General features: G+C 32.3%; 4 protein-coding genes across 6 annotated transcripts in view; 2 read left to right on the forward strand and 2 right to left on the reverse strand.

The window, feature by feature from the left end:
- The first annotated feature begins 26 nt into the window (after nt 1-26).
- On the forward strand, nt 27-2,103 carry Cdk5 (Cyclin-dependent kinase 5). Of its 2 annotated transcripts, none has more exons than XM_085197169.1 (2): nt 27-802; nt 894-2,103. In XM_085197169.1, exons 1-2 carry the CDS (start codon nt 145-147, stop codon nt 1,115-1,117), a joined length of 882 nt encoding a protein of 293 aa, XP_085053295.1. In that variant the 5' UTR covers nt 27-144; the 3' UTR covers nt 1,118-2,103. The 2 variants fall into 2 exon arrangements, with proteins under 2 accessions (XP_085053295.1, XP_085053294.1); XM_085197168.1 differs by having other exon boundaries at nt 34-802; nt 879-2,103.
- Nucleotides 2,066-3,386, reverse strand: Psf3 (DNA replication complex GINS protein Psf3). Its single transcript, XM_085197170.1, has 3 exons — nt 2,872-3,386; nt 2,523-2,791; nt 2,066-2,328 (listed from the first exon to the last, which is right to left on the reverse strand). Exons 1-3 carry the CDS (start codon nt 2,963-2,965, stop codon nt 2,104-2,106), a joined length of 588 nt encoding a protein of 195 aa, XP_085053296.1. The 5' UTR covers nt 2,966-3,386; the 3' UTR covers nt 2,066-2,103.
- Nucleotides 3,387-5,002: 1,616 nt separating this feature from the next.
- Nucleotides 5,003-7,515, reverse strand: Irbp (Inverted repeat-binding protein). Its single transcript, XM_085197172.1, has one exon. It carries the CDS (start codon nt 6,882-6,884, stop codon nt 5,097-5,099), a length of 1,788 nt encoding a protein of 595 aa, XP_085053298.1. The 5' UTR covers nt 6,885-7,515; the 3' UTR covers nt 5,003-5,096.
- Nucleotides 7,516-7,913: 398 nt separating this feature from the next.
- Nucleotides 7,914-23,059, forward strand: part of Galphao (G protein alpha o subunit) — a 38,075-nt gene continuing 22,929 nt past the window's right edge. The window contains exons 1-3 of one of the 2 annotated variants that reach the window (XM_085197176.1): nt 7,914-8,239; nt 14,945-14,987; nt 18,790-18,931. In XM_085197176.1, the coding sequence (XP_085053302.1) occupies nt 8,122-8,239; nt 14,945-14,987; nt 18,790-18,931 (303 nt within the window). In that variant the 5' untranslated portion in view covers nt 7,914-8,121. Of the gene's footprint in view, nt 8,240-9,352; nt 9,844-14,944; nt 14,988-18,789; nt 18,932-23,059 lie in introns of those variants that run through there. The other variant, XM_085197175.1, reaches the window with a different exon arrangement.

Genomic DNA, 23,059 nt, shown 5'->3' on the forward strand with positions numbered 1-23,059 from the left:
ATATTTTTGTTGTTTTTGCTTTTCCAATTCCATGAAAGAGAATGTCACAATGACATTGTAAAGTGTCAAATGAAAGTTTCTGATTTCTTGAATTGCCTATATATTTTCGCTGAAAGGAAAAGCTTAAGGGATTAGATTATTAATATGCAGAAATATGAAAAATTGGAAAAAATCGGAGAAGGAACTTATGGAACTGTTTTCAAAGCAAAAAATAAAGAGACGCATGAAATTGTAGCACTGAAGCGAGTAAGATTAGATGATGATGATGAAGGTGTACCATCTTCAGCATTACGTGAAATTTGCCTTTTAAAAGAACTCAAACATAAAAATATTGTACGTTTATATGACGTATTGCATAGTGAGAAAAAATTAACGTTGGTTTTTGAACACTGTGATCAAGATTTGAAAAAGTATTTTGATAGTCTCAATGGAGAAATAGACCTGGATGTAGTAAAATCATTCATGTATCAGCTTCTTCGGGGCTTAGCTTTCTGCCATAGCCATAATGTTTTACATCGTGATTTGAAACCACAAAATTTATTAATTAATAAAAATGGTGAACTAAAATTAGCTGACTTTGGTCTTGCTAGAGCTTTTGGTATTCCTGTAAAGTGCTATTCTGCGGAAGTTGTCACACTTTGGTACAGGCCACCTGATGTGTTATTTGGAGCTAAGTTGTATACTACCAGTATAGATATGTGGTCTGCGGGTTGTATCTTTGCAGAGTTGGCTAATTCTGGTAGACCTTTGTTCCCTGGTTCTGATGTTGATGATCAACTCAAGAGAATTTTTAAGTTACTAGGTAAGTAGATTTATTTATACTCTATTAAATATCATTATTTTACCATAAACCAATTGCATTAATTGCACATTTATAGGTACACCTAATGAAGACACGTGGCCTGGCGTTACACAGCTGCCAGATTACAAACCATTAGCAGCTTACCAGCCAAGTCTAGGACTTGCTCAAGTAGTGCCAAGATTACCAGCTAGAGGAAGAGACCTTCTTGCCCGTCTCCTTACTTGCAACCCTGCTTTAAGAATGCCTGCTGATGATGCGATGGCTCATGCTTATTTTCATGATTTGAATCCATCAGTGAAGAATGACAGATGTTAACAATCAATACACCCTTATAAGTGTACCTCAGAACTTTTATTTAGGGTTAAGAATGATGACAATGATGAGGTACAACAGTGTTGTGATGATGACTCTTAGATATTTAAATGTGGTTTGTATATTTAACTTTATAATGGAGGTATAGTACAAGTGTGATAAATTGAGGCGATAGGGAATCTAGAGTGAATCTACTGTCAAGACACTCCATTCCCCACTTTCTACCCAATAATCAGTACTTTTTATTGTCTAACAAAACTCACTACAGTGTCATTTTGTCTTGTTAAGTAAAGTGGAAAAAAAATTAAATAATTTCCTCTGAGTGGAAATAGATCTGCTTTGCCATGAAAGCCTCTCATTATTTATTGTTATTTATATAAAAAAATATAGATATTAATATACTTAAACCACTCTATAGGTATTTAAATGTATTGATAATAATTATATTGTATAGAATGTAAAATAGTTATTACAAAGGATTGTACTGGGATAGTAATTATGAATACTTAACATCACTAACCAATATTACTATTGCTTTTATTTTTTTTATTGTTATAAAGTTTATTTAGTGTTATTTAAGTGAACATAGCAACTAGTCTTTATTAAATATTTATTTCATACTTTTTGTTGGAACAATGTTTGTTTTTTTTTATTTTTGCTTCTTTTAGAGAAAGAAATGTTTACTTATACAGTACTAGTAGTGTAATTGAGATAATACTTTTAAGTAATAAAATTGATGTTATAATTAGAAAATATATTAATTTAGCTTTTAAAATACAATTTATGTATGTAGATGAATCAATCATTTCTGTAAATGTTAAATATTTTGTCCATAATGTATTGCTCTAATAATGATCTCAGAAAATTAGAAACTTAAGCCAAAATTGTTGACTTGCATTTATAATAATGAACAGACGAATGGAAGGTTTTTGTAGAAGTAAAATATATAGCTTTTCATAATAAATCTTTTTATTGAATAGTAGAATTAATTATAACATTTCCATTTCAGCCCTTTTTCTTTTTCTATGATTAGCAACCATGTTGGCAGTTGTTAAAGGGCAATCTCCGCGTTTCAACCATCCTGAAAGGGCTCTTTCTGTTATAACGGCTGCTCCAGTGCGGTCTCTCTCACTTGCAGACAAAGGTTGCAATGCAGTAATACAATCTGTAGCTACACTTGCAGACATTATCATTCGAAATCTTTGTCTAAATGTCTGTAATAAATATCAAATTGTTATACAAAAATCTAAAGTATCTACAGATATATCCCAGATATAGCAAGTTAGGTGGAGGGAACCTTGTGTTAATGCCATCCCCTATTTCCCACCAAATTTGGTCTTTATCTACTAGTCGGTTTACACTCTGGTTGGGTATACCCTATATTGAAAGCTTTGTTAAAACTACTTACATTTACTAAAGTTGTTGCAACTTCCCCTTTAATATCATATTTAGCAATATAGCAGCCAAGTTCATAAAAATGTTGGCCAAGCTTGTGCATGTCAACTGTACATGCATCAGCATTAAGAATTTCTCTATATGTCTCTTTAAATATTTTAGGTAAATCAACACTGACTAAGGGTGGTCTCCTCATTTGCAATGACTCAGCAAGCCAGAGAGGTATTTCTAGATTTGTTCCTGCTTTAAGATCATCATCAGGTGCAGATGGGTCCAAAAAACCTAAACATTTTATTTAATGTAAATACAATATTAACTAAAACGAATAAAAAAAAACAAGTATATATACAAGATTTACTTACCCATTTTTGGTAGATCATGTAAAAATTTACAAGGAACTTTTTCATTACTTACTAAAATATCAGATATTGATAGATAATTAGAATTGGCCATCATGTTTATTACTATTATTTATAACATTTCCATTTATTCCATCATATAAATTACTATTTATGACTCCATTCGTCTTTGTTTTTGTACAATACCGTTTCATTGATGGTAAAAAAATTGAGCTATTAAAATATACATTAGATATTAAAATTGAAACGAAAGTATAAATGGCAATTTCTTTATATATTTACAACAAAAATACATATCTCAATATCAGAGTAAAAAACAATACATTAAAATTAATCAAAAATACAGTTATTTCGATTTTCTTTATTCATTTGACGAATGACAGCTGACGCTTGACATAGGGTAACAATACAGGTGTCATTTCTGTAGTCATAGAGATGTTGGTGATGAAAAAAAATCATTTAATATCGATAATTTAGTCAAAAGCACACACAATATTTATTATAGTCTGGCAAATATGTTATTGATAATGGTAAGCACGCGCGGGAAATTGCGCAGTATACGTATTTTGATGTCTACACATAGACACCCGCTCACGCCGGACCGATTCCTCGTAAGGGCTCGCGGGGAATCGTTGCGGGGTGTGACCGGGCTACGGTACAGTCGAGTGCAACGCTATCAGTTCATTACTATGAAATATGAATATAATATCATATGATAGCATCATATATACGGAATGGCGTAGTAGAGCATATTTATCTAGTAATATTATAAATAGTAAAAAACACCAAAGCAACATTCAAAATGAAGATATGGTAAATTGAAAAATTAAATAAATAACTGAATTAAATTATTACAATGAGGCCACATACAAATCTTCTCAATCCAAATTCAATAAAAAAAGTAAAATTTAAAAAGTAAATTTAATATATAAAACATGCAAGCAAATACAAGATTTTGGCGTTAGGCAACATGCAAAATCAACTTATGGGTAAGTAAATAATTTTTTTAATAATGGAAATAGAGGTCTTAACAAATAAATTATGTTAATAAATTATATCTCCAAATTAAATCAAAACTTTATTACCGTTTTATTTAAAACGTTAATTAATGCATGCAAGAAAGTAAAAAATAAAAATTGACAAATAATAAAGCAAATAATCAAAACGGTAAAAGGCATTTTTGTTTACAATTCATTATATTCTTGTTTGAACAATATAGTGTGAGCTCGATTGTACCTTTAAAGATGTGTGGGTGCGAATTTCCTGTAAGGACGTAGCACTCACACTGACGCAAATGGCAAACTATGGCAAAGGGATACCGCACTCTCATTTTTTGTACCTCAAAATTTATTGAAATAATTTACCCTATATTATTTTCTTTTATATAATCTTTAAGAAGTTTAAATATTGCCAGATATTTCTTTATTCATATTGCATATTTTATAAGCTTGTATTATGCACACTGAATGTTTATGTTGTACATAAGTGTATTTATAGTAAACGTATACACATATACGTAAATATCATGTGCCATTAGTTATATAAGCAGAAGCTTAGAATTGATTAATTATTTATTGACTCAAAAATGTTATTATACTTTTCGGGCTAGTCTTGATTTTATTCTCGACAACAATGTATGGAACAGCTGATTATTTTGCGATATTTAGATATCCTCATAAAATTTTCGTTTTGTATAATTTACTACAACATAAACATGATCAGATATTTTAATTATCGTATAGGTAAATGCGATTTGCTAAGCGTGAGGTAAAACAACATAACAGGGTAACACTGATCGAACGTTCTCTGCGCAATTTACCGCGCGTGCTTCCCATTATCAATAACATATTTGCCAGACTATATCAAGTAGAGAATTCGCATTTTTTGATGACCTCGATGAAATATTAACATTAATTAATATATATCACAATATCTTACTTTTTAACTACAAAATATTATATATAACTTACAAACTATTTTAAAAATTAAATCAGCTTTACACTATATTCCGCCCACAATAGGATAGGCAGTTAACTTAGCGTTAAGACACTCCGTTGCCCATTTGCCACCGAAAAGGATTTTATTTTGTTAAATAAAAATAATTTGCTTAGGGTTATATAAATAAAAATAATAATTATTATATATTTTTTAATACAAAAATAACATTTATACTGACGAAAATATATAATATTGTAGTAATTATTACTCAAAAATGATTAATTCTGTTGCTAATTGCAATGCTTATAAACTAATTCAACAAGGTCTTGCTTTTTTAAACCAGTTAAGGCAGGTAAACTTTTATCATCTTTGAATTTTAATATATCCTTTAATTGTTGCACAGTATATTTATTTACGGCCATGTCTTTTAATCTTGTTTCTAAAAGATCCTCATCAATGTCATTAGGTTTTTTCTTTTTACAATCTTCCCCTGAAACATTTGCTGATTTTCTTTTTGAGGATGTTGCACCAAATGGACCAAAAAGCTCCTCAAATAAATCTTCTTGTATATCATAAAAATTCTCTGGATTGGGTTTAGTACTATCAACAAAAGGTTCAATGTCATCATCATCACCTAATGCAATTGCCTCAAGAGCCCTATATTTTGATTGCTCTTTGGGATCTTCAAACATATCAGGCATATAATCTATTAAAACTTGACTGACAATTTCTCTCATTAAACTTTTATGTGCCTCTTCTATTTTAGAGGATTTATTTTCATCATCTTCATTAAGATTTATATCTCTAACATTTTCAATAAATGGAAGTGGAACTACATCAAAACCAACATCAACATTTAAATTAAGTGGTTTTGAACTTGGAATTAGTCCTACATTAATTGGTTTAGCATTAATTCTTGTACATAGCACACAAATGGCTGCCATTTCCATGTCTTTACAAGCTTTATGTAATGCTTTAAATGCAACAGTTGAACCTTCTATAACACTTTCATTTGGAAATAGAAAATAGCTAGATTTTAAAAAGCATTTTTCTTTGCAAATGTGTGAAACTGGTTTAAATCCCAGAAGTTTCAACATAGGTGGTCCAAAAGGGTTTTTTATTATTTTCATTTCATTATCTGTAAATTGTATTCTTTCCCCACCAAATTCTTGGTAATATAATATTTCTGATTTTAACAATGGTACTTCTTTTGACTTTTCTATTGGTTCTGAATTACTATCTCCATCATCATTATCTTCAGTAGATATCTTTAAAGTTTTAGTTGCACTTGTGAGAATTGTGTTAGTTTCTCTGTCTAAATTAACACTTTTCTGATATTTTTGACTTTTCAATGTATACACACCAACTCCTATTGTAAAATTATTACCAATTTCAAAATTAATCTTGGCTACAGCTAAATTTCTATGTGACTCTTGACACATAAATTTTTCAATCTGATGAGATGTCCACATAGGTTCCGGAAAAATGAAATCCATACCTCGATTGGCTATTTTTAAAAATTTTTCATAAAAGACATTTTCAATTTTATATTCATTTTCAGAAACATTAATAATTGTTAAATCAATATTAGCATCAACTAGATCTCTTGCTCTGTTGAGCGTTGGTTGTTGATCTGCAAGTATTGGTAATACATCAAGCCGAGTAAGCATAAGTATCTTTCTGGATGAAAGTGCCTTTTTAAAATTGGTAAATACTTTACTGCAATGCCACAATACATCAGCAAGCTTAAATTCTTTAGCCTCGGTGAAAGGGGTGATATCAAAGTTTTTAATTTTTTTGTAATCATCTACTGTAGGTACATTGAAAGGAATTATTTCTGTTACAGGTTTAGTATCATAATTAGAATTGCTATTGGAAACTTCTTCTATACCATATACAAACACACCAATATTTTGAGAGCTTGATGACCTCATACATTGCCTTAAAAGATTACATGTTGCTACATGTCCGATTGCAAAATGATTGTATTTGGAATTTTCAAAGGCGTTTAATAAAATTATTGTACCCGGTACACCTTTCCATTCTGGTTGTATATCGTTTTCATCGTCAGAATCCATATCACGAAAGTACTGTAGTACTTTTTGTATATGATTTATGTATAAAACAGCAAAATCAAATTTTAACTTGCAGCTAACTTGTTGACATTGACAATTTGACAATGTTCGTGTTTGTTGTTTTAATTGACAGATCGCAACACAGATATTATCTAAATTTTGAAGCTGGTACCATAATAAATATTTTCATTTTTTTTATTTATATGTAGTATTTTCTTCATGTTCATAAATAATTGTAGGATACTAAAATTAAAATTTATTATTATGACATTGAGATTAAAAAATATTTTACTTGTATAATATTTCATTATATTTGTTATTTTCACCCCTAAAATGCTTTCGAACATAGAATATTACATTTTAGATTACCGCATAGATTTTTTTTCTTCTTTTCTTTTGTTATATAGTATATTCTTTTATAACGTTCTTCATTTAAGAATAAAGAGAGAAGAAACAAACCGTTAGAACTCTAAAAATGAGCCCAATAATTAAAAATATTCAAAAATAGTGTATAAATAAATAAATAGTGCATAATAATACACTAATTATTTTACCAACCCTGTTATGTCATTGAATATTTTTTTAATAAATAATCAAAAGACAAACATTAAAAGTACAACAAGTTCACAAGTGGGTACTCGCAAATTTATTGTTCTTGTTACATAGTAATTTAATACATATGAATTAAGAGAGAGAGAGAGAGAGAGCTTTATGTATTTTATAATTATAATTCAAAACGTAGGACTTAAAGATTTCATTTTTAAATAATTGGCCATAAAGACATTGAATGCAATTTCACTACAAACTATTTTATTATATTTTCGACCAGAAATGTCCATTCGTATCTGGGTACATGCAACTATTGAAATATAATCTTGCATTTACTTCGCTAACTAGTTGAATTGAAGTGAGAAAAGCCTAGTATTAGCATTGAGTTCTATTGAGGGTGTAATTAGTGTATCAGGGGGCATCAGGGGGCACTGGGCGGACGAGGCGGACGCGGGCCTGCGCACTGAGGGCGGCGTGGCGGGCGTGCGCGGCCCGTCATTCGTGCTGTGCCCCCCGAGCGACGCGGCGCGCAGCAGTGACACTGACGTGGCGCCAGGCCCGATTCCTCTCCCGAGCCCTAACGCGTGCGCGAGCGAGCGCGTGCGCGGCGACCCGCGCGACGACGAGCCGCGAGCATGCGAGGAGCACGGCGCTGCCGCGCGTAGCGAGCCAGGCCGTGCGCGCGATCGCCATGGGCTGCGCCTCGTCCGCCGAGGAGCGCGCCGCTCTCGCGAGGAGCAAGCAGATCGAGAAGAACCTCAAGGAAGATGGGATCCAGGCCGCCAAGGACATCAAGCTGCTGCTCCTTGGTAAACGGCTTCCTTATCTCTTTCCTCTCGTGCGCGCGCACCTTCCAGTTTCGCCGGTGCTCTATCGACTGCACGCCCGTTCTCGCTTAAGCCGGTGCTAGCCGGCCTGCTTGTTGCTTTATGATTTGATAACATTTGACCAACAGCAAGGAGTAGTTTTTAATTTTGGAGTATGTACTTCAAAAATAGAAGATCAGTAAGCCAATTATACAAATGATCATCTTTGCCAATGTTTTCATATACATTTGTTTTGACCAATCTACATATAAAAGACAATTTATATTGAATGTAATTGATATGCAGTTCTATTATATAGCCTTGTTAAACAGACTATATTATAATAGTCTTATATTACTGGTCACACTATGTAAAACAAATAGTTATAAGTTTGACGGACATATGGTTTGATATGCAGTAACATTGCTGAATTTGCTACAAAATATAGAATCTCCTCTCAAGTCCCCTATTTGAAAATGACCTCAAGTTCAGTACTAATTGAAAAGTTTACCTTAAAATAATGACGACATTTTAATTAGATGCTGCGTTTTCAATAGATCTTAGTTTTTTTGCGTTTTCTTACAATTAAGCATTGTACTGAGCATACTATGCGTGTTCAAGCCTACCTGTAACTTTATTGGGCAATTGCCAAAATATGTTGATATTTGATGATTCTTTGGCATTTCATTTATCTTAAGTATACTGTACATTTAACAAGTTAAATCTTTTTGTGGAAAAATGTAAGATAAGAATAGAAAAAAAATACGATTTAGTGAGACAAATAATCTGAATTTTTTTTTAATGGATATGTTTTATATGTAACTCTAAAATAAATTATAAAATTAACATAGAAAAGTTCATATATTTTTTTGTATATATAATTTAATATATAGAAATACATACGAAAATCGCAAATTTAATAGAAAAACAAAATATATCTAAAAAATTTTTCAAATGAATATCGTTATAAAGTTAACAATTTCAATATTGGCAGTTTGAATAAACACACCATAATATTTTTTTACATTTATTTTTTTCTCTTTCGCCGCGAGCATCGCCGCACGCATGTGTGAGCGAGTCGGGGCGACGAGACCCGAACGCGGCCGAACGTCAGTCGAGCGGGGCGCGGTCGCCGTCAGTCGTCACGGAGTGGAGCTGGTGCTTGTCATCCGGCCGCCATTATCTCGTATGAATTCACAAAATCAATTTAAGTTTTCGCTGTCGTTACGCGTTTGAGTGTCGTGCGTTTTATAAATTCGTGAAAGTCGCGTAGTTCCGCAGTTAAAACGAGTGTTCGATCGTAGCGGGACAGTGTGTGGCGTCAGTGGCTCGGCTAGGTTACCGTGTTGAGTGTTAAGTAGTGTAGGGTGGGTCCGGCGAGGCCGGGGCGGCAGGACGCGGCCGGAGCGTATGCAGAGGGTGCGGTGAGAGCGCGCCCGGCTCGGGAGTCGGGGCGGACGGCGGCCAGAAGAAAAGAACAGCTGCCGACATGGGGTGCACTCAGTCGGCCGAGGAACGCGCGGCGGCTGCCCGAAGCCGACAGATCGAGAGGAACCTGAAGGAGGACGGCATCCAAGCCTCCAAAGATATTAAATTACTCCTTTTAGGTACGGCTCATCGGTAAATTTGTTGTCGAGACTCATGGCCGCACCCATGTATTGAATTTATAGCGGCGCTCATTTGCGGTAGTAATTGCGGTTTGCAAAACGATTCAAACGTATTAACGCCGAGTCATATTCATTGTAAATTAAAATATAAATCGAATTGAGTAATGATTTAATCAGGTCAGAGGCATGTAGGAAATTGTAATTAGCTTTCTCTTGTCTGTAATCAGTATGCTGGTATGCATCATTGTTCCGCGTTTAACGAAAGTGTTTATTTGCTTCACAATTATAAAAAACGTTTCAAAAACTGACTATATTTACATAGTTTCTCCAACATCAATCCTTTTTGTAAATAGTTAATACTAGAAAGCAGATGAGTAGTAAATAATGATAACTTCTTATCTGTATACTGTATCTACTACCACATATGTAATACTAGCATCTTTGAATTTATTTATTAACTGTGAATTATTACAAGAAGTCCCTATTTTAATTATATATTCAATCATATATTTTACAGTACCTTATATCATAAATCCTATTTTAACATTTTTAAAAGGTGTAGTACCTATTACATGATGAATAAAGCAGCCTCACGTTTTTTACTGCATTGTAGAAAACCTAGTAAGATTATCTATTCCCCACTTTCCCTTCTATTCAAATTGTGGGGCATTGCCTGTTGAATGGTGCAACTTATCACTACTATTAAATAAATATCTAAAGTGGGAATTGAACCCGCAACAAATGTATTTGTTGTCAAACATAGTCCCACTGCAACAATTATACTTAAATGTATGTATTTTACATGTGCTGCAAGCATTATGAAATGCTTAATTAACATTATGAAATGGTATTTTATTTTAAATGATATATTCATTATTATTTATTATTATTGATTATGTAGTAAAAAATATTTATTACTCATATTCAATGATTCATAAATACTTGCATAGTTAAGTAATTATGAAAGTTATAGTTATTAAACTATAATTATCATAAAAATTAAGACATTTAACTACTGTCTTATGGATGATGTATAAGGATACATTTAAAAATGAGTAACATATTTTTTTCCCTATAAACTTGAAACCATGAACATTCAATGAAACTGCTAAAATATAAAGGAATACAAAAGTTAAAATTTACTAAGTTTACTATCTTGAAATAATTGTAGATAAAAAGAAACAAATATGTATTGAATGAGCATAGCCATTTTGTTTCTATTGCAACCCTTGTGTACCTTTAAAAATTTAAAGCAAATTTTGCAACAAGATTGTTGATTGTTGCTTAATTAAAATTTAAATGACCATACTAATTTGAAATACCCTTTAAAATATATTCTAGAAATGACTTAATAATAGTTCTAGACTAGTCAAGAACATATATATGATCATGTTTGTTTAAATACATGCTTAGACTGCTGTTCTAAGCATTGTTCAGAACTTAAAGGTTACGCAACATTCTGTTAGTTCTCATGCAGCGGCAAAAACCAATATAAAAATTCAGTATATACTAGATTTTTTCTATTGTCAGGATAGTTATTAAACTGTATAAATGGTGGTTTCTCAGGTCTCCATTGTGGTATATTTTTTTATGCATGTACCTATATACAAAATGAAACTTTTTTTTTATAAAAGCAAGGTACTCAACAGCAAATAGTGCTTCAAATGATGTTTGCTATAATATCAATAATCTAATATATTAGCTTTTCTGTTTATATATATTAGCAATTGATCCAAATTTGTTACACATATCAGTGCGATTAAAAAAATATATAATGTTAATTATACAAGAACACCTATAGCTCTAGTAATATGAATTTCCATAAGGAATAGTAGAGAATGATTTTTAAACACATAATTAAACATTCCTGCACAACTGTTTAATTTTACTTATCGAAATTTTTCCATTTTTAATTAAAGTATTATAAAGTAACCTACTAAAGTTCATTAATATACTTGTATGGTTAATACCCTACACCTGGTATAAAAAATAATAATGGCTGCTCATTTAACAGATTTTAATATATTTTCTACATAACACAAGTGAAACAATCATGATACATTTAAAACGTCTGACTTCAATTTTTTAGTTTTTTTAATAATGTATCTAAAAAATAGTTAGATACAAATAAATTTTTTGCATTTTAATATTTGGCACTGATTAGACTCAACAAATTTATTTGCACATGTCACCGCCCCCATAAAAGCAGCTAATTTAATATGCTCTTTTATTTTATTTGCACAACAATATTAACAGGAATAGAGGCCAGTAATGTAAATTATCTTATTTTGCAGAAATACATATTATGTTATTGAATAAAACCTAATTATAATAAACTGTAAGGCCGGAATGGCACTGTGGAACAAGCGTGTCCAACCGACGGTTGTAAGTTCTTTTCCCGAGTGGGAATCGGAAATTAAATATTTATTTGTTAACAAGGCAAAGCGCGGGGTTGAGTTCCGCCACTCAACACGTGATGCCTCGAGCGGCAGAATGCGGTGGACAGAATGACTTAACAGCGTGAAGCTGACAATAAATTGCTCTTTAGACGTTTAATGATTTTTATTATTGTGAAAACCCATTTAAAATATTTTAAAACATTTTTATTATTAACAGTGCTGTTAAACTACAACATAAAAATTTCGAATTAATTAATTACTAAAAACATATAACATATCTCAATTTTGATACAAACGACTTACACGTTAAATATAGAAAGTTGTTCTAAAAGTCCTCGTTACATTCTATCGTGAAACGTTGAAAAGTCGGCTGGCTGATATTGAAGACAGGTACTTTATCAGCTCGAACACGCAACCAAGTGTTTATCATGATGATAGCACAGAAGGGCCCACTCCGGGCCTCATCCGATCGCGCCGATAAACTATACGAAGATTGACATGTTAATGTATTATGAAACTAGCAGTTTGCCATCAATTTTCTACAGTACGGCTGACGAGTCGTGGTTGTTATGAAGTTAGGCTTTCTGACCTTTTGTGAGGGTAATATGCTGAGGAAGAAAATCGATTAAGTATCGAAAACGAAAAATCCCAAATATTTCTATCACTCTTTTAAATTACTAAGAAGTGAGTTTATTTATATTTTTTTCAAAATTTCAAAAACTCAGTACTTTATGCGTTTTTTAAACGTGTATGTAATCGAAAACTACCAGTAGGTGCACCAGTCTCTCACCAGGCACCAGTAATAGATCATTTCAAACTTATATATTAAGCATATTTTTAATTTTCCACTACTTTTTTTAGAATTGGTAGCTCTGCCGTACTTTTACTAATTTAATAATTTAATAAAAGATACTTGCAATTTTTCACTTTCGATACTTTACTTAGGGAATTACCAAAAGTAAACTAAATTCCTAAAATCGAATCTGCCATCAGTTAAGTTTTCGATCCTAATATAAAGTTGAACGTAAATCAACGCCGCCGTTTCGTAGGCAAGTAGGTACGTCGTGACATGACTGGAATAAAAATAATTCGATTATTTATTCCGTATCGAGGCAATTCGTACCTGGATGTCTCTTGGCACAGTTGGCACACTTTGAAATAAAAAATATTTGAATAATAAATGATACATATATATATTCAGTGTAGATAAATATATTGTCAGACTATATTACGATCTGAGATTGATATCTAGAGTTATTGCTGATATGGATGTTAGTTTGAATGATTGTTTTTTTTTATTTTTCGCGGAGAGTTGGGAAAAAGAACAGTTTTAAAGGGACTGGAGTGTTCTCAGGTTCCAAGTGCCCGCTCTGCTGTATTCCAAAAGATAACTGGGTGCCATTATTATTGTTATTATAGTTTTTTTTTTCAGCTTCACGCCATATCCCCCATGTATCAGAGGTTAAGGCCTAGTGTTAAAACACTACGCTCTCCACCTTCTGCTGAAGTCTAGAGATATTGAGTGTTAAGTAACCTTACCATGCCTTACCTCGATACCACAGGGATTATACGAGTAGAGTCGATCGATTGGGAATCGAACCCCGAACCTGTTGCGTTGACACGCAGCGCTTGTGTCCCAGCGCCACGAATGGCACCATCAAGGTATTCCAGCGACATTGTGATTATAAAATGAAATCACAAGTCCCGGGGTCTCTTTAGGTGATATGTGTATCGGAGTTCAAAGATCGGCCGTTCGCGCCGGCTGCGGGCCTATTAGATCCAAGGCGGGTCACCTGCTATTTGACAGGGTCAGTTCTGCAGCGCCCACGCTGGTTGCCATTTATTAGAGAGGATTGCCGTTGATATAATTGTGGTTGAGGAAACTCGTGGTGTAGGGACGCAAGTATGTGGTCCGATCCTCAGTCGAGAAAATGAAATATGTATTTAAGTTTATATTTTCATTTCTTGGCACTGGTATCAATTAAAAGTAGTAGAGCACACTCCACTCCACACGTACCTAAGGTATAGGAAAGCGGAGAATAAAACAGAATCTCTCAACAATAGTTTAACGGTATTTCTGTATGAAATATGAAACAAAAAAAATCGTCTTATTTTATTTTAAGTAATGAATAACACCTAATATTTTTCTATCACTGTTTATAGCAAAATAAATGGTTTTTTTTTTTGGGTAACGTTAGTGCATATCGTATTTCTTCGTTAAAGCGTTTAAAAATCTTAGTGTAGTGTTATTTTCTTTTCTATTTTTATTTCATGTACAAGTCATATATTCAGTGTGAAATGTACGGTTTACATTCAAACGGCAATTAACGTTTTTTTTATATATCATTGCGGGTTTTATTGCGGTAGTTGGGCGAACGTCTGTTCTTACCTTATCAAACTTATAGATTTTTTTTACAGTAAAAACTGTAAACTAACTATTAAGGTAGGCAGAGGGAACCTGGGAACCTTCTTCCTCACTTCAGGTGAAATCTGAAAGTATTGCGTGTTGAGTGGCGTAACTCAACGCCGCTCGATTGCTTTGTTCATTTCTTCGAGTCGGAATCTATCCAATTGTTATTCTTTACATATCATAACATGAACATTTAAGGGCTTACAGCAAATGAGTAAATTTAATTAATAACTCTAATATAAGATAAATTTCTCTTTGTTATTCGATTTACTAAAAAGACTATTCTTTACAGGTGCCGGTGAATCGGGAAAGAGTACTATAGTTAAACAAATGAAGTAAGTATACCTTTTTGTATGTCTTTGTTTATAATTATATACTATTAATTAATTAATATAAAAAACTCGAAAAATTTTTGATGTTAGAACATGAAATTTCACAGGAAGTATCCGAACGGATTTTACGAAATTCATTCCCTAAAAGAGATTTTTTCATAATTTCAAATAGATCGTTGATGCATTTATTAAACTTGTATATAATCAAAAACTATCTTTATTAGAAGTATAACAGCTATAAAATAAATTTTCCATTTTTCACTTTCGTTACTTGACCATGAGACCGTCGACATTGACACCTATAGCACCAAAATGTAATTATATATTATACACAACATCCAGAACTAAACGGCGTAGAACGCAGAAGTTACTTGTACATATAGGTTCCTTTTGGAGTACCGGAAACTCACAAATCAGGATATTCCGGAATTCCCACGGAAACTTGGAAACAGGATTTTACTTTTTTATAATACATGCAATCGGAATCAAAATCAGTAAATTAAATGTTAGTATAAATAAATCTTATCGTCGAAAAAGTAATAGTTGCCAACTAAAAATCTAATCGAATATTTTCCTACGATTAATTATTATCGACAACTGTATGAGTTTTAAGCGTGAAATACAGCAATCGATAGCCCGATAGCAAGATATCTTTGAATTAGATATACATGGATTATATTTATATATAGATATGTTACTTTTGTATATGTATGTTTTGTATTGGAAAATTGAATTTTACAAGCCTTTACGATGTTCTAAAATAATAATTATAAACATTATCTTAGTTCTAAATCAAATTTAATATGAAATTAAATAAAAGTAGTTCAAAATGTCAAATTGGGAAAACGCCATTTTCAAAATTACTTTTGATTTTTGAAAACTCTTTTCTACTAATTTTTACTTTAATTGCTTATCATATGATGATAATGAGAGAGAGAGAGAGAGAGAAAGACTTGCTGTAAAGTAAATATCTTATATGGAGAACAGATGAACCGGCTGATGATATAGTTACAGACCATTTTTTTTAAACTAAAACAAAAATTTAGATATCATGGCATGGTTAATTCAAAGTGATCCTATAAGGATTCCATTTTTACCTTTTACGATACGGAACCCTTAAAAGTAACCCTAACGACTATATAGTCTTGTATTAAACATATCGTTGATTGTTTATAATTTGTATTCGAGCTTAAAGATTATATCATTTTAATATCCAATTAACATTGTATAGTGTAGATAATTAAAAGGTAATAAAGATAGATAGATTTTGTATCTAGGACCGTTATCATATTTATAACTAATATTGAAATTGGAGGTAGTATTCATACAAAATTTCATCGCCTAATTTATGGAATATGGAGGGGGGTTTCATTTTTAACTAACTTGGATACTTAATTTTTAAACCAGTCGTAGCGCAAGGGCATAAAGTGTGACTGTAAACGCGAAAGGTTGTGGGTTCGATTCCCACTCGAAGAAATGAAAAAGGCAAAGTTCCGCCAATCAACACGCAATGCCCCCAGAATTCGGGGGAAAATAGGGAATAGGCAAAATGTCTTAACACTAGGTGCCTACCCTACTATGTGCGTTTTAAATATAAAATTTAGTATAAAAAAAAATTGTAGCCTCCCATTATAATTTACTTTGCAGTAATTTTTTTAATTTTTTTTAAGACACTACTATTGCAGTTATAGTATATTTTATTTTGGTATATTCTATTTGATCTATATATATAAAAGGACTTGCCCTCGCTGACTGAGGTAAGACGCACGCACAGCCGTAACCGCTGATGGTAGAAACGTGGAATTTGGACAGATGTTTACTTTCGTAATCTGGACATCCACTAAGAAGGGATTTTGAAAAATTTTAACCCTAAAAGGGGTGAAATAGGGGTTCAAAGTTTGTATGGAAAAAAAAATAAATCGGCACTGATTTTTATAAAATTTGAAATTTAGATTTTTAAAAGTATTTAATTGAACACGTGTTTCATCCTTTTCTAGAATTCTCTCCCTAAGGGTGCAAATAAGGGGTTGAAAGTTTGTATAGGATTTTTTTTAAATCGGCACCGATTTAAAAAAAAAAAGTACGAAGAAAGTTTGTATGGAAAAATCTTTAAAACGCCACCGATTATTATATTTTTTTTAATTTAGACTTAAAAATATTTAATTGAACATGTGTTTCATGGTTTTCTAGAATTCACCGCCTAAGGGTGCAAATAAGGGGTTGAAAGTTTGTATGGAAAAATCTTTAAATCGCCACCGATTTTTATAAAATTTGAAATTTAGACTCTTAAAAATATTTCATTGAACACATGTTTCGTGGTTTATTAGAATTCACCCCTAAATAAGTAAGCGAAGCTGCGCGCTACCGCTAGTATTATATATTTTGCAATTCATATTACATTTGTTATACTTTACGTCGGTGACGTCACGCGCGTCCCGGATGCTGCCATGCGGCCCTGTGATAACTATGTAAGCGTGACGTCAGATGTCTCACGCATGCGCCGTGGACGCCCAAAATCCAATATTAATATCACAATCTAATATCTAAGAAACTCGAAACATGTGTTTTTTATATGTTATTTTTATAGTTTTTATGTATCCCGCATAAAGCTGGTTAGGCAGAGGAACCCTGGGAACCTAGTGTGAAGGCAATCCGTTGAACACATTCCACCTAATTCTGGAGGCATAGCGTGTTGAGTGGCGACACTAAATGCCGGGCTTTGCTATGTTACCAGAGCAAGGAAATTAAAGTATTATATATTTCTTTGTTTCGAGTGGAATCGAACCAATAACCGCAAAGATACAGTCGCGCTTGTGCCCCTGGGCCACGCTGGCTCACTGGCTTCATTTTAATAGTTGCTACATGAAAAATATTTAGCAATTAGTACAAATGCTATAAGTTTCACCGCAATGACTCATGGTTATTTCCTAAATATATGCGTGTTTCTAACAATATTGGTTCACCGAACCAAGTTATGGTATTATTATTATTTTTTAGCTTCACGCTGTAACCCGCATTGTAGGCAGGTGGAGCCTAGTGATAATACACTCCGTTCTCTACTTACCGCCGAATTCTTAGGCATCGCGTATTTTATGGCGAAACTCATCGCCATGCTTTGCCAGAGCGAAGAAATTAAAATGTTTCATTTCTGCGAATGGGGAATCGAACCTACAACCTGTCGCCTTTACCAGTCGATACAAAATATGTGTAGACGAAGATGAAATTCCATATTCTCGGTAATGTCATTGTTATAGAAAAGCGATGCTCGTCGCGATTTTTAAGTATCCGCCGCCATTGTTCTATATTGTTTAAGCTCAGCCGCACAAGCAGCATTTAAGACACAAGAAGCGTTCTCTAGTGTGTAATTTGACATGATGGCCGTCCTCTGGCTGTGCTATTTGTTTGAGGCTTGCCGTTTAATGTTTTATCATTTTTTTTAATGATAGACGTTTAAGGAGGTCGTGTTGGCCCAGTGGTGGTGATGTGTGGTTGTAAATGTGGGAGTTGTGTGTTCGATTGTATTCGGGGGAATGAATTGTTATTTATCAATATTTTTATTGTTTCGTTCTGGTTATGATATTGGTACCAAGGCAAAGCGCGGCACGAAATGTCTCAAAAAATTGGGGAAAAGTGGAGATCAGAGTGTCTTAATGCTAAGTTCCCTATGCCTATCCTGCTGCTATATGGGGGATACAGCGTGAAACGAAATGTCAATTGTGAAATCGATATCCTAACATTCTTTTAGATTATTTAATTTTTTTTTCGTTATTAATAAGTGACTAACTAAATATATAATCTCCAACAGAATTATCCACGAGAGTGGCTTCACAAATGAGGACTTCAAACAGTATCGGCCTGTCGTGTACAGCAACACGATCCAGTCGCTCGTCGCCATCTTGCGCGCGATGCCCAACCTGGGCATCACTTATGGGAATAAGGATCGCGAGGTAAATATATATGTATATACACTTTTGTTTATTTGTTTGCATAATATACACATTTATATAAGTATCGACAAAGGCAAAGATAATAGAATAATTGTACAAATGAAGTATTGATTGCGTCAAAAGGTCGGCATTACGGTTGTTTTTGCACTTTATATATAGGTACCTACCTAATAAAGAAAATTCGATACATTTTGGTTTTCATATATTGGAAACAAAAAAGATAACAAAATTCTAATAGTTTTTTTTGCTTACAAATGACTTCCACTTCTCATACAATTCCTTACAACCAAATCCATACAAAATAATTTTCATTCGATTAGATTTTTAACATATAATTGAGTATAACTCTGTAATATATAGGAAATATTCGTCACTGCATACATCAATTCAAAAATTAGCAATTTAAAAGGTAGTTCTGCGTAATGTCGCCAAATTCTATAATTGCAAAGACTACGCATAAATTTACTTCTATTAACTTAGATATCTCATGTTATAAGAAGTATATAATATAAGTAAATAATTCAGTTAAAAAATACTATATAAAAAAAACTTTTTTTTGTTGTAACACTGTTCTAGTCATGTATGAATAACTACTATAAATGAGATAAATATATTACTCATCTAATATTCCTTTGTCATTCTAGTCTATACTAAATGTATTTACATAATTTTATAAAAACAATTGAAGTTTCTAAAAAAATTAAAAATGTAGGCATTAATTTGATTTTTATTTTCGTTTTTTTTTGGAGTAATTGAAAAAGGTGATGAATGCTCTGGTTTTTTTTTTATGTATATTAAAATAGTAAGATTTTTTTTTTCAAATTGGTTTGTGTTGCCATATATATAGTCTAAATAAGTGTTATTGATTGGCTTAGACATTATCATTAGAGCGAGTAAAATTTGAAGAAAAAATAAATGTAACATATTTTAAAATCTTAATACGCTCACATACTGGAAACATTGCATGTTTGAATTATAAATGTATTCAATATACGATTTCTCTTGACGAAGTCTAACTTACGGTTAGAACTAAAATATCTATACTTTTACTTGAGCGTATACGAATGTCATTCGTGTTAAACTTAATATGGAACTATGTATTTTTTTTATAGAATTCACCGTCGTCACCTTTAAAATTTATGAATATGTATGTATGTCTGTCTAAATTGAATACGATAAATAAGTCAAGTTAGTTTTTATTTCGTCAGTTCTAGTTCAAATGATGTCGATGTCAAACTGTTTCTGTAATCATTAAAATGTCTTTTTAATATTTCTATCGGTTTCGTTTTATATTTACTATGAACGTAATAATAAAAGTAAAATCTATGTTACCATATATTCTATAGATAGTCTAATAATCTAATACAATTAGTAAAATTAATCTCCTTACCGCTTTTTATATTTATTGCGTCATTAAAAAGTAAATGCTAGTTATGCAGTTATTCTGTTATAAATATGCAAGGTTATTAAATATAAACTACTATAAAATTACTGTAAATATAGCGTGAAGCTTACACTACTTAATCGATGTTGTAGTACAAAATAATAATCGATATTATATCGATTTAACATTCTATTAATGTAAGTCCGTACACACTCTATTTTTATTACACTTTTTCAAACGCAAAAAAAGTATTAAATTTATGGTATTTTTGAGAATTTAATATTTAAAAAAAAGATTTAATATTAATAGTTTAATAAACCTCATTCTATAAGATGAAAATTTTACTGATTTTTTTATACTGCATGTGCCCCGATATATTGAGGAATGTTTATCTTTTAAATAGTGCCCTATCTATGGCACATAAAACTGAAGTAACGACACCGAATTCCATCAGAATCGGTCCGATCGTTTGGTCGTTAAATAGTCATACATACACAAATATTTTTATTTCTTTTACACATGGATAGACGCCGTTAATAATGCAACGCCGATAAACGCGATGGTTGCGGGTTCGAGTCCCTCTTGGGGAAATTAATTTCGCAGCGTTGTGTTCCGCCATTGTTACCGTTAAACCATGTCTAATGAAATTAAAAAATATATAGCTACTTTACTTTTATATCAAATAGGTACATTGATTCAATTGTGTATTGCATTGAATCAAATGAATATTTATTAAGCGCACTGTTTGGCAAGAAAACAATAGCTCCATCGGGATTGCCATTCAATTTGCACCGTAAAATAGCCGATCGCCTTTGTTCTCTAAAATATTTTAATAGCAATTTTGTATGTCAATTTAAAAAAAATGTACGCACTAAAGTATCTAATTTTGATACAAAAATATTTTATAATTAGAAACGGACAGATAATTATATTTTATTTATACTTACTTACTTCACGCTTTATCCCTAGCGGGGTAGTCAGAGAACGGAGTGCTACGGTTTCTATATACTTCTTTCCCCTCGTCTACTGTGATCATCCTCTTTGTACATGCCCTCCGAGAGGTCCTCATGCTTTTTACGTGACCTTCCTCCAGTATCTTTGATACTGTGTTTTCGATGGTCAACCGAGGTCTCCCCCAGTTAACTGGTCAACATTTTATTTACTATAATATCTATATGTTTATTAGTATTTATATTAAATTTATTGTACTTTTAACTTTTTAATACTGTTAGCTCTGAATCTTTAAATGATTCTACTTTTGATTACTACGATAAAGGATTTTAACCAATAGACGTGCCATATTTAAATAATTATTTGTATAATTTATATTATGTTATATTATTTATTTATACTTATATTTTAATTAGTGGGGAGGGGGGGAGGCAGTTACATGCTATTATTTTATTAAATTGCTTAATTTAAATAAGCTTAATATTAGAAAAAAATTACAAAACTAAATGTATATAGTTCATAGTACTGTTAAAAACCAACTCTGTAAACTTTCTGAGAATGTCAAACATTTTTAGGTATGTGCAGTGTAAAATGCAGTATGATATCTTATCATGTTGATCTTTAATTTTGAAATGAGTTTACAGTATGCGATGCTAGAAGCTGTAACTCAATTATGGTATCTTGATTGCAGCAAAGCAATTTTCTTTTTTTCTCTTATTTAAAAAGATGCTGAAATTGGCACTATAAGAATTTAAAGAACTCTTAGTTCTGTTTCAGGATTATTTATAGGATATATATGTCTGGAATTAAGGTTATTTTAAATTCTTCTACTCAAGTTATTGTATAAAATTGTAAGCTTTATATAGATAAGAGCTGTTAAGTTTCTTGTCGTCTCTTCTTAGCAGAACTGCCTTCCGTACCGGCGGTAGTTTTGTGTTCGTTGTACTATTAAAAAGTGCTTGCAAAAGTCTATTAGAATTATAGTTAGAGTGAGAAATAATTTAATTATTTTATTTTTTCGATTGGGAATCGAACCCACAACCTGTCTCGTTTACAGTCACCCACTTGTGCCCCCGACTGCTCAAAACAAAATCGGAGCTTAATTTCTCCATCTGTCAACATTTTGTATAATAAACTGTGGCAACACTCGAACAAGTGTCAAGTGACTCCTATACAGGCGCCTGCCTCATCACGTCAGTCCTGAAGACGAAATTACGCAAGAATTGTAACAGAGGCAGCTTAGTGTTTATTTGTAATTAACATGTTTACAAGACGTGACGTACTGAGATGTCAATGTATTTAATCGAATGTCGGTCGTCCTTCGATACGGAGACTATAATATGAATGATTGCGTCAATGGCGTACTGAGATTGCTCCCGTTTAAATGGGGATCAATTAGATAATTTTAATACACTGTGGAAAACAATATATAAGAATAATAATAAACTATAATAAAATACATGTCTATGAATGAAAATAGAATCTCAAGATCGATCTCGGACTTGAGAGCGGTTTATAAATACGGTCTAACCGGTTTAATTGTTAAACCGTTACAAACGATTTACAGCGAAGTGGACGACGGAGTGTTTTGACACTAGGTTCCCTCTGCCTACCCTGCTGTGTGCGGGATGTATCCCGCGTGAATCTGATTTACATCGAAATGTACTTACTATATATTTCTCGTTAAATAGACTTATATTTTTTAAATTAGAATAGTCCTTTAGATTAAATATACTAACTTTAGTTTTACAATTTTAGTACTAATAAAAAAAATATTGCAATCAATTCGCTAT

The sequence above is a fragment of the Heliconius melpomene genome, chromosome 14, assembly GCF_056956725.1.
Source record: "Heliconius melpomene rosina isolate 202511_hmr_F chromosome 14, ASM5695672v1, whole genome shotgun sequence".
NCBI lineage: Eukaryota > Metazoa > Arthropoda > Insecta > Lepidoptera > Nymphalidae > Heliconius > Heliconius melpomene.

Bases quoted from the DNA above. Each gene is read 5' to 3' on its own strand.
- Psf3 (XM_085197170.1), bottom strand. From the start codon at position 2,965: ATGATGGCCAATTCTAATTATCTATCAATATCTGATATTTTAGTAAGT. The intron at 2,792-2,871 runs GTAAGTAAATCT...TAAAATGTTTAG, and splicing joins ACATGATCTACCAAAAATGG to GTTTTTTGGACCCATCTGCA. The intron at 2,329-2,522 runs GTAAGTAGTTTT...TATTTATTACAG, and splicing joins TTGCAACAACTTTAGTAAAT to ACATTTAGACAAAGATTTCG.
- Irbp (XM_085197172.1), bottom strand. From the start codon at position 6,884: ATGGATTCTGACGATGAAAACGATATACAACCAGAATGGAAAGGTGTA.
- Cdk5 (XM_085197168.1), top strand. From the start codon at position 145: ATGCAGAAATATGAAAAATTGGAAAAAATCGGAGAAGGAACTTATGGA. The intron at 803-878 runs GTAAGTAGATTT...GCACATTTATAG, and splicing joins GAGAATTTTTAAGTTACTAG to GTACACCTAATGAAGACACG.